Source organism: Leptosomus discolor, chromosome 2, assembly GCF_034619465.1.
Source record: "Leptosomus discolor isolate bLepDis1 chromosome 2, bLepDis1.hap2, whole genome shotgun sequence".
NCBI lineage: Eukaryota > Metazoa > Chordata > Aves > Leptosomiformes > Leptosomidae > Leptosomus > Leptosomus discolor.
Genome location: NC_141392.1, coordinates 40,882,276 through 40,894,028, shown reverse-complemented (window position 1 = coordinate 40,894,028; position 11,753 = coordinate 40,882,276). Strand labels below are relative to the sequence as shown.

The 11,753-nt window shown below is 36.9% G+C and overlaps 1 protein-coding gene across 1 annotated transcript in view; it reads right to left on the bottom strand.

Annotated features, from left to right (window-relative positions):
* Positions 1 to 7,562: 7,562 nt before the first annotated feature.
* Positions 7,563 to 11,753, bottom strand: part of PLD5 (phospholipase D family member 5) — a 181,731-nt gene continuing 177,540 nt past the window's right edge. Inside the window, exons 9-10 of the mRNA XM_086460945.1 lie at positions 9,846 to 9,960; positions 7,563 to 7,798 (exon numbers count right to left, since the gene is read on the bottom strand). Coding sequence (XP_086317071.1) covers positions 7,563 to 7,798; positions 9,846 to 9,960 — 351 coding nt within the window. The remainder of the gene's footprint in view (positions 7,799 to 9,845; positions 9,961 to 11,753) is intronic.

Below are 11,753 nucleotides of genomic sequence, written 5' to 3'. Positions count from 1 at the left end.
TTCTGGTTTTGATCCTGATTTCGTATGCATTTTACTATTTGTACTTGGTTCTTTGGGTTCCTCACTGAATCTGCCATTCATTTTTCTTTCCACAGGGAAAATTCTTATTATCTAGTTTGGAAATGTCTTTGAAAAAGCTGGAGACTGTTAAAAGCAGATGTCACAGCTGTTTTGAGTATAGTGAGAAGGAGGAAGAGGAGCTCTCCTGAGAAGCCTCACAGTTTGCCACAAAGAAGTTGGTACAAAGCTGTGAGCCCCAAGTTCCCACAGGTATGCACCTTTTGAGAATTAGTAGAAGTTGGACACGTAAGATTTTTGCTTTCTTTAGAAACATCATCATCAGCTCTATTTCAAGTAGCAACTTGGGCTGTTCCTTGAAAAGAGGAGGCAGTGCATTTTCTCTTTTCACCTGGCTCTTCCACCCATCTCACAAAGTGAAGAAATTAATTCAATTCCTAAAGCCAAGGGGCATTTGAACTCTCACCTTTTCCTGCTAAAGTTTAGCTGCACGTTTCAGTCATTTCAAATCCGGTTGTATGGTAAAGAGTGGTTTACACTAGAATAAAATTAGGCCACCAGAAGAAGTATTTATATCACCAGAAGAACCTCTAACTAATTCAAAGTTTGCCAAACATTCCCTGCACCCTCCCCCCCTCCCCCAGCCAATCTCTTCTTCCACATTTTGCATATGTGTCTTTCCAGGTGAAGAACTATGTGAGGCACCCAGAATTATATGTTTGACCTCCTTTATTATGCTTTCTCTAATACCACATTAGATGAGGGATCTCTCAAAGGGCAAAAATATGTTGAGCAGGCAGCAATTTTCAGAAGCAGCAGGTAACTAAAAAATACTTTGTTTTCTTTGCTCCTGAGGCAATGACAAGTGAAAACCTGGACCGGGTTACTGAAGAAGCAGGAGACAGTAAGAGGACAAGTGAGATTAGAACAGCCCTCTGACCTTTAGTAAGGTGAACAGCAGTCACTTCCAGAAGGATCCTGCTTTTCTGTCAAGTTTCAAGAAAAATACTGAATACAGGCGCAGTGTCATTTGAGGAAATATAAATGAGGAATATTGTGGAGTAATTAAATACTGAGCAAATCCACTTGAAAACATCTGTTAGCAAGTCAGTCAATAAAATGTTCCACACACTTCCATTTGAAGAGCTGCTCATTTTGTGTTATATACTATCTCACTTAGACCATGCTATATATAATGGTGCATGCCTTTAATCTTTTAACATAAAGATCCCTTCCCCGTTAAGTCCCTCAAAGTTACACTTGGAACTAATTCCAGCTTCTAAGTCATATGAACTTTATATAGTTAGCACTTTTAGGGGGGATTTTTTTTTTTCATTTAAGAATGATTAACTTATCAAATTTGATTGCCTGATACCTATGCTTAGTTTTTACCAGTTTATTAGGAGTTCAGAATGCTGCATATGATGTGAAATTTACAGGCATGTGCTGTGTTGTAAATTCTTGCTTACACAGCACTAGTAACTTGTACCAGGCAGAGCCCCATTTCAAATATTGCTTTACCTCTCAGTACCTGCTATACAGAAATTGAAGGGGGTTTATTCATGCTGCTTATTTCTTTCTGTAAAACATAAGTTTGTTATAAGTTGTAAAGGTTCCCTCCTCATTCTGAGAACAATCACGGGAGTTCACTTATACAAAGGAGTGCAAGGTGGATGCATAAGAAATAGAGGATTTTGCAGGGAAAGGAACAAAATGAGAATGTAGCCCAGAGTTTTTAGGCCAGCACCCAGACCATTAACTCAGTCTGGTTCAAGTTGGTTTGCCTCTGTAGCTTTTTCCACCCCTTCCTTTCTATCCTTATTACATTTTATGCTGTTGCAGGAGGGACAGATACTACTGTGTGAGATGCAGTGCCTGCCATGTGTTCACACAACGCCATCGCAATACATACAATTTGTGTTATTCATATTTGTGGCCATGCAGCATAAAGGAGCACAAAATAATCGCTGCAATGCTACAGTTTTCAGCTATTTTATTATATTTTGTTCTATTCTGTAGCCTGAGTAAGCCATCAACCTTATTTCTATTCTTAAAGGGAAAATTACCATGTTCACTTTCCAGGATGAAAAAGATTTATTGAGTCTTCCTGTAAAATTGCAGTGTACAATTGTTGTGAACAAAATAGAGCTGATGCGATTGACTATAGCAGAATAATTTGCAGCCAGAATTGAACTGTGCTCTTAAAATCTAATTTTAACAAAGTTTTCAAAAGTAGCTGCAGTAGCTTCATTTTTGTCCTATGTGTATTCTGAATTTTAGGGAAGACCTAACCTTAGTATGTTAATGCAGTTGTAGCATATGGATGTGGCATAGAAATGTGTTTTCATGAAAACCCAATTTAAGTACTGTCTTGAACAACTCAATAGAGCTAGATTCTTCATTCTGATTCTCTGCAAATTCCTGATTTCAAGATATTTCAAACACACAATTCTCACAGACCTTTTCTTTGAAGCCCATGCAGGGCTAATCCAAACAGGAGGTGTAATAGAAGGCTCCACTGTATTATAAGACTGGAGTTTGTTTACTGACTTCAGCATCCATAGAGTGTCAAGCATGTGAATTCTCTTGTCTAAACTATTTTGAACGAGGTCTCTTTTACATGCTAGCTTGGCAAGCTTCTAAGGCATTTGTGCAAAGTGATGGTGCAAGAGCAACCTGATTCAACACTGAGAAATTCATAAATAACATCCAGCAATAATTAAAAGTGAAAAACTACAGCTAAGAAAAGCAATCACCCTACAGTATCAGTTGAGCTACTATACTCTGCAGTGTTAAAAGTGGAATATGTTTACTGATGCCTTCAACTCAGGAGGTATCAGTGAGAATTTTACATTTACTAAGGATTCATTCTGGTTTTTTACATAGATTGAACTGGATTAACAGTGATTAAAAAGAAAGGATAAGAGGGGAAGAAAACCATAGTTTCCAGAAGTTACCATCTGGAAACATACTATACATGTAGCCAGTATTTTTGTATTAGAATGAAGAGTTAATTTTGAAGTCCAAAATGGTTTTAAGATAACTTAGCGCTCTCTGTAAGGCCATTCTCAGGAGTCAAGTGCATGTCATTCAAGATGGGGATATTTATAAAGGACTTCAGTTTGAAGAACTGGAATAGCCAGCTGATGTCTTACCATCTTGATGAGAAAGTCTGCGCTGTTTCCTCTAAGTACACACTAAAGTCACAAAAACACCCTATAAATTTTTTCTCTGGATTTCTCCTTAGATTAGGGTTAAATTGCAGGTCACATTCACATAGAGCTTAGCTGTTCAGTTTTTATGCATGCAAAGCTCAACAAAGTAGTAGAATTTAGGTAGCTAGTAGTATAGACAATAATGGGTAGATCTTAAGAGTAGCATTGTGAGGCTTTTTTACTTGTTTCCCAAGCTCTCCTCAGAACCAGCCACAGAGCATGGAGTTACTGGGAGGAACACTTGGCCCTGTATAGTGTAAAACTGTACAGCATAGCCTCAAATTCAGTTCAAAGATGCAGTTTTGTTAGAAAAAGGTGAGGAGAAAAAAATTGGACAAAAACTTAAATCTGTTCCTGTCAGGGTACAACTATGGCAGTTGTGCTGTGGCACACAATCCATGCTTTTCTGGCCTTCAAAGAGAAGGCGAGAGTGGTTGTAGATACTAGTTCATCCTTCAGGCAGAAAAAACTGGTAGCTGGCCCAAAGCAATTCTCAAGTAGACTTAACATGCAAGATTTGTAAGTAGCCACTGCATGGTTTTTGGCCTTCACCCTGTGCTTACAGGAATTTCTGTAATTTTGCTTTTGATGTCAGCCAGGTGTCAGGGAATTCAGATTTTATTTATTTTTACACCTTGGCAGGACAAAATAATTCAACTGTGTTGTAGATTAGTTGATAACAAAGACAGGAATAACTTGTGAAACTTAGTTCTAGAACTGGGCTTGGAGAAAAATGCTCAGGTGTAGATGTGGTTTGGACCAGCATTTCACATTAAATTTTTGTCTTTTTGTGACTCTAGTTTTAGGTACTAACCTGTAAACATCGCAATATGTAGTCTTCTTGCTTAGGAAGCTTGCTGTATGCTTTAGCAGGACTTTACATGAGGAACAGTTAAACAAAAACTTGTATGAATAAGGCACTAGTAAATGTTTGCAGCAAACAACAATTACAGTCTATATTCTTTAAGAATAAAGCCGTTCTGTTTAGGAAATTGCCTTTAATATGACAGAGTTACCAATGCCAGTTAGAAGGGGGTTAGAGAAAGTGCATCTTTTGGATAATGCTTGTGAGGTCTGTGAGAAACCACTGAATGCAAATTCCTGTTAAGTTTGGAAATAGCCTGTGCTATACTCAGGAGAGCTAAAGCAAGAGGAAACTGGTCCAGATTCTGATCCCTGCTAATCCAGTGGGAAATCACTGTAATGGATTTGGTCCAGATTTATTTACATTGGTAGAAGGATCTGAAGCCAGAATTGAGGCTGCTGTGGCAAATATAGTTAAACAGTAACAGTGCTAATCCAAAACAAATAATTGGCTATAATCCCCGTAAACAGATTCAAAAAAGAATCTCATATTTTTAATTTCCTACTTGCTGAAGTCCAAGGATGCACTTTGTCTTTTGGCTAATGTAACAGACCAAAGCTTTCTGTACTGTTGGAGCTGCTGCCATTCTAAACACTAATTAAAATGTCAATCCATACTTTATACCAAATGAAACTTGAGTCTGCCAGTCTGTTTGTAGGATGGCTGACCACGATTTTGCATTAAAAGTTGTTCGAACCCCCCCAAACTCTTCCATTCATATGCTACTTTTAAAATGTACTTTTATGTATCATCTCATTTGGGGGTGGGGGGTGTCATCGAAGCACCAGAATTTGTCTACCATGCCAATAAGAATGCATTTGTAAACTAATGGATCTGGTCAATATTCATGATTATATTTCCCTAGGATCTGTTCAGTAAAACTACTACATCAGAATCGTTCATTTGGTATACTAAATGGAAGGTCAGTGGTAACTCCACAGTCTGATTTCATCACTAATCCTGCTTTGTAAACAGACAGCTTAGCTTTATCATCCGACAAATTTCTGTTCCACTCAGATCCTCCATTATTTGTACCAGATGTCATTTAAAAAACTTAACACATTTCTAGTATCCATAATGCAAGAGGGGGAAAAATGACATTGATTCATTCTTGTATGTGATTGCCATCAGGTGCTACAATTAACAACTCCAGACAGTGGGGTTTTTTTGTTTCCTTGGGTTTTTTTTGTGTCTTATGTAAGAACTTGGTATTAAGTTTATCTCAAGCTTCAAGATCATCCATCCATGGGGACCTCAGAAGCTTTAGAAAGATCTCAAAAATGTGGTGGGTGTTTTGTTTGTTTGTTTTGGTTTTTTTTTTATCTTTGACTCATAAGACTAAATTCATTGGTGGTATAACTTGGCTGAAACTTTCACCAGAAATTAATCTGGACTAGTATTTACTTCTTGAACAAAACAAAAAAACCCCAACAAGTCAATTAAGTGGTGGGGACCTCTCTCCCATACTTGCTCTACATATTCTAATTACATACAGAAGGAAGAAAATACAGAAATTTCTCTTCATAAAGATCTTTCTTTCATAGCAACTCAGGAAACTTTTTTTCTTTTTAAATATTTATTTCTTATATGACTGTTAGAATATATGCTTTTCTTTGTGTGTGGGGATGCTAATAAATGGGATGTGTTTATCTGAAGATTAGAAAATGTTATTGACCTTTACAGCTGTGCAGGATCTTTCCTGTAAAAGTTGACAACTTTAAAAAATTTTTGTTATGTCATTATTTCCAGTAAGATGATTTAAATCTTGGCAATTGCCAAAGAAACAAACAGTCTTTGTCAAAAGTGTGCCTTTTGCAGTTGTAACTAGTTTTGTAGTGTGTCTCTAGCTGGCAAGCTGAAGTTGTGCAGGTGTTGTTACCTTATGAGAATTTCCTAAGCTGTGCTTACTTTAAAATAAATTTGAACTTCTTTTTAACCTTGTAAAGGAAATGTGTTTTGAAAATCAAGGTGGGTTTTTAACTTGTTCTTAAGATTAAAATAGTACATTGGGACACAATTGGTTGGTTTTCCTTCCCTTTTTGCCCACTGATTTCCAAGTGTGCCTTCAGGAGCGTACAGCAAGGTGAGGAAAGTCTGCATTTTGGAAAAAGTTCTGTGTTTAAGAAAATGCAGAATACACTTTGCTTTCATGGCCATATTTCTTCTACAGACGTAGAGGGAGAGTAGTGAAACATTTTTATTACAAAACTAAGCAATTACAGGAGAAAAAAAAATATGTTGTCAAACATTTATATGTATTTTTTTAAAGAGCAGATTTGCACTTTTAGAGAACAGTTGCTTCTTGGTGCAACTGCTGTGTTTGCAGAGGCACACTATAAACACCAACTGAAACTGTGGCCTAAATGAAGGCATCACATTTCTGTTTGTGCTGATATATTCACCTATATGGGTGACATTTTAAGAAAAAAATGCCATTTCACAATTTTTTTTTTTAAATTAAAAGTTGTGAAGGAAAAAAATTCCAGGTGTAAAGTCGAACAAAATAACCATATGATCATGTAACAGTAATTATGGCATGATTTTGCATAACCCTCGACCTTCATAAAAAGCAGTATTTGATTTGTATATGTGCATTGGTTTGATAATGAGTCATCATGCAGCTGCTGACTCGCACTTGATAAGTACTTAACTTGGGGGAAGCCATTTTTCTTGAGATTAGAAAAAAAAAAAAGGCAGTCCTAGGTCTTTGCTATTAATCCAGAGATTTTCATTGTTAGATGAAACATAGTTATTTCCAGTTATATTATGTTGAAAGGAATCCACATTACTTTGATAAAAATTCCATTTATCTGAGAGGCTTTAGGGATTGTGATGACTTTGATGAGGCCAACCCCAATCCCTCAAAACCTCCTCCTACTTCTAGGGGATGAATGAATTACCAGTCATGTAACTCTACAATGTATTTTAAGGCTAGTCAGAAGACAGAGAAGTATGATACTCAAACTAAATGCTCAAAACTAGGACTGGATATTTATTTAAATGTAATGATTTATGTGGTTGAAAGTTTGCTTATTTCTTTATGTTTTCTAATACAGTAAACCTACCATCTACTTGTATATCAATAACTGATCTTAGAATGCCATTTCATAGCTTGAATCTTGGTTTTGCCTCAAGGTTTATTCTAGCCAAGATGGCAATTAGGGGAAGTCCTAAAACTGAAACAGAAAAATTGACACATGCTGTTAAATTCAAATGCGGAACATTAATATGGAAGCAGAAATGACATTCAGTGTCAGAAGTAACAAATTTGAGTCTTAAATAATTCAATACAGAGAATATAGTTTAGACAGTTTTTATATAAGTGTGCTTTTTCCTAAAAACACCCCCCCCCAAAGCAAACTTTTTTTTTTTGCTTTTTCTTGAAGTCTTTTGTCTGTAAATACGAAAGAGGGCTACACCCCAATGTAATTCTTCATTGCCATACTAAACAGTAAACAGTCTTTCTAATTCACATTGCTCATGGCAGTCTTATTTGATGTTGCTTTATTAAGTTTGTGATTAAAGCAGTTTGGGATTTTTGTTGGTTGTAAACTTTTGGCATAATGTGAGTACCAGTCCCTTTCAAAAACAGCCTTGAGTTGCTTAATGATGCTTGTGCTGTTCCCCGCGTCTGCTTGGTTGATAACAAGGCCAGCTCCAGCATTCTGCGTAAAAGCATTTCCTACCCAATCAAAATTACCTACAAGTAAAGGCAGGAATATACAATGAGTTTCTAACATTAAAAGGAAAAAAAAAAGATCTCCCTAAGGGCAATCCAGCATGACACAGTATCACTTTCCGCAGTGCCTACCTGGGCAGAGATGGAAATAAGATTTCTATACTAGCAGCAAAGAAAAATCTCCATTACGTACCAGCATGTAGTGCAGACTTTTTCTGGAAGTTTCGCAGCTCTAATCCTTCAGAAGTGAAAACACGTTCTTTTATGTGCTCAAACCTAACTTGCTCTTCCTTGTGCGTATATTGTGTTACTCACAGAATGGTATTATTATTACTCCATTTACTCTCCTCATCCGCCTTTTCAGTGCCAAGAATGAAAATATTTTTTTGCTGCATAAACAATTTAAAGTAGATGGGATGGAGAGTGGTTGCTCCATAATGCTGAGCCAAACCAATAGATCTTTTACAGGTTGCCCATTGATAAGATACTATTTCAGGGAAGAAAACAGGTTTCACTGTTTTATGCCAGTTATTACTGCCTTTGTTAAAATCTAAGGTAATGAATGAACAGGTCAAATCCTGGTGATCATAAAGCACAGAGGATAACTGGATTAATGGAAAACAGGTAAACCAAATGTTTTATTTCTTTCTTTTTATTTCACTAGGACTATAACCATTTAAGTAGTACATTTATAACACATGCAGTATTTTGGAGAAAAAATGCTCTTGCTAGAGGTAATCTTTTAAAACAATAGCTGAACATACATAAAACGTGAAGGTATCTGAGAAGTTTATATCCTTTCAGTATCATTGCAGCTGCTTCAGCAGGAAATTATAAGAATTATAAAGTTGTTGGGCATAGTAAATTGAAGCCTCATCATAAGGGACATTTCTTCCTATGCTCTCAAGTAAAAGACACATCAGGTCCTTAACAGGCATTTGTATTACTTTCACACAGCTTTGATGATTTCTTTCTTTTATTTATAGGTAACTAAGGATGTAAGGCAATGGGAAAGAAAAACAACCTAGCTAAGAATCCATGCTGTCTAGACAAGTTATGTTACTGAAATTTGATCTGGCTAATATAAGGAATTTAAAATGGAGTAAAACCCAATTATTTGGGAGGGGCTCACAAAATATTTGGGAGATAAGAGGAATAAGCTGCACTAGTTGAAGTGAAAAGCTTTGGATAGGTTGAGAGGTGTGTGTGTTTAGAGCCCATCAAGGTGAGCTTTTCAGAGTAGCTCTAGGTGATCTCTACACTCCTTGGGATTCTCCATCTGTGCATGGGCATGGTTCTGGGTTGCAGCCTTTGCCTGCCCTCACTGCCTCTGTAGACCCTGGCATTCAGCCCTTTGCAGTAAGGCAGGGTGAGGAAGTAAGCAACTAAAGCATCCAGCTGCAGCATATTAGATGCATGTTTTCTCTCTTGACTTTATAAAATCTCATGAGTTACTTTTTAATTCCGTAGCAGTTTTCTGATCCTGCAGGTCACTCACAGCTCAAGCAGTCAGATTTTTTTTAAAAAGTAGTTTACAGCTTGCATTTTGCTATGTGCCATACAGTGACTTTACTTAAACACACCTTTACCCCAAAATACCGATTGGATATGTACCTAACATTAGGAGAGTGTCTGAAGTGTCATTACAGTAAATTGAATAAGACTTCAGAAGATGAGGATGAAAGGCATTTACCAGGATTGACTGTAGCTTGGTAATAACATTGGAAATGGAGAACAGTCCATCTTCACTGGGTTGCAGAAACAAGATAGTATATTAATAACCCAATTTATTCCTACTTCATAAAGCGTGTGGTATTTGTGTTTCCAGTCAGTTTTTAAATACTGGAAGCAGAATGCTGCTTTTGAGAAACTGATTCATGGGGGGGAAGAAAAAAGAGTTTTTAAATGAGAAGAGGCTCAAAGCTCAGTCTTCATCTAGGTTCCCAAAGACATGAACTATTATTTTAACTTAACAAGCATATCAGCAGTAGATTCCTCATTTAAAAATGGGTGTTATATTTCAGGCTTTTGGCTACAAACCAGAATTTCTTGAGATGTGGTTACTTACCAATGTATGCAGCTCCATCAGTCACCATATATTTGTTACGATTTAATTTGGGAAGGGAAGTGTTCTTCTGTTCTTTAAGAAAGCATGCATTCTCTTCCTCAAGGTCAAAGAATTTCTGCCATAAAATAGAATGGAGTGCAGGTTAATGAGAACTGTTCTGTAACAGACAGACAAAATGTGGTCTGCTCTCTGCTCTTTATTGGAAATGAGTTAGTGCTACAGAACAGCTTGAGTTTTTATAGCCAAGCATTAATTTTAATAAAACACTGCACACTGTATTTCTTACTAAGTTCTCATAGCTTGTGATACTGACTATGCCTTGGCATTCTGAACTACACAAAGTATATGGCTGCCGCATACTAAAAGCAATACAGTGCCAGGTAGTAAAGGCTATGAAATGAACAAAAAAAGCCCTCATCTTTGTGTTCCGCATGATAAGAGCCAGGAATTCTTTAGGTCGTTTTCTAATCAAAGGATATTGGGGTCTGAAGTCTGCTTCAGGATCCAGATTGGCAGGCACACCAACAGCTAAATCAATACCTTTATATTACACATTGCATAGTTTCCAACAAGCAACTAGTTGATTTCAGAAACTTAGAAACTTCTCAGGATTAAATCTGATACAGAGACATCAGATTTACCAGACAAGAAGAGGAAATTGCATTTGTTTTACCCTAAAGGGTCAAGTCTGAGTTAGGGGTGTTTTTTAAAATTTTGGAGCTATATGCACTCCTTGTCTGCATCAGTGCAAGATAAAAATGAGATTTCCAGTACAAATCTAGGTAGTGTTTGTTTCATCAAGGAAACTAATAGCTAGGCACAGATTCTAAAACCAGAAGTAGAGAGTAACAAGATGAAGGAGAAATTAAATATTTACTGCATGACTGGGAAACTTTGATTGAGGTGATGGTGTAGATCCTCAGAACAAAGCTAATTCACAATATATTACTGATGAAAGTAACTGGCTATACATTGTACCCACTTAGGACATTGAAAAATTGTACTTAAAACCCCCCACCCCAAAACTCTTTGATCATTCTTGGGGATCTGTTTTCCATAATGCAATATTCATCTCTTGAACCAGTTGCTCTTTTTGATACAAACCTTGAACAAATCCTTTTAGGTTATGGAGATGTCTTTCAGAATAATCTTACTACTTTGCAGTTGGGTTTTCAAAGTACTAAGTTCATTACTGAAATGTAGTGATCTCTGTGGTAGACTACGTCATCAGTTTGATTAAATGAAACAAGCATGTACACATAGCATAGAGGCAGTTAGTTTTATAAAGCATTTTTTAGCCAGCTGAAGATGTAGGCAGGTTTCAAGCTGGTTTGCAGTAAACTGCTTGACTGTTGCAAAATGTGGTGTTACTGATTACCAGGAACACCAACTTGAGGTTTTATACCACTGGTTACTTAAGAACTGCATATAAAACCTCATTCAAAAAAAATCGCTCTTTTTAATTATCAGTCTTGATCATTATCGTTTGGTTTTCCACAGAGAACTCTTTAAGTTCTGAACAGGCTTTTCTGCAATTAATATTACCAAACCTGATTAGATGGTTTAGTTGCAGACAAAAAGTAGCATAGCCCAGAGGCTGCTTATCTAACACTTCATGCTGTGGTCTCTGTCAGAATCTTTCTCTTCCTCGTTGGAAAATGCATTGGGTAAATTTTAGGTTGTCCGAGGTTGCACCAAAACTGCTTGGAAAACCTTTGTGTAAAATACCAAGGCTAGTTCAGGCTGCTGCCAATTCCAGCACTGAGGAGGGCCTCTGTTCTTGGACTGACACACCTGCCTCCCCACAGTGATGAAAGTTTGTTAGGGCTGAAGCAGGTTTTTAGTGCATTAGAAAGAAAATTCTAAGAGTTTGTGTTTTTTTCAGTGCCCAAATACTGAATGGTACTG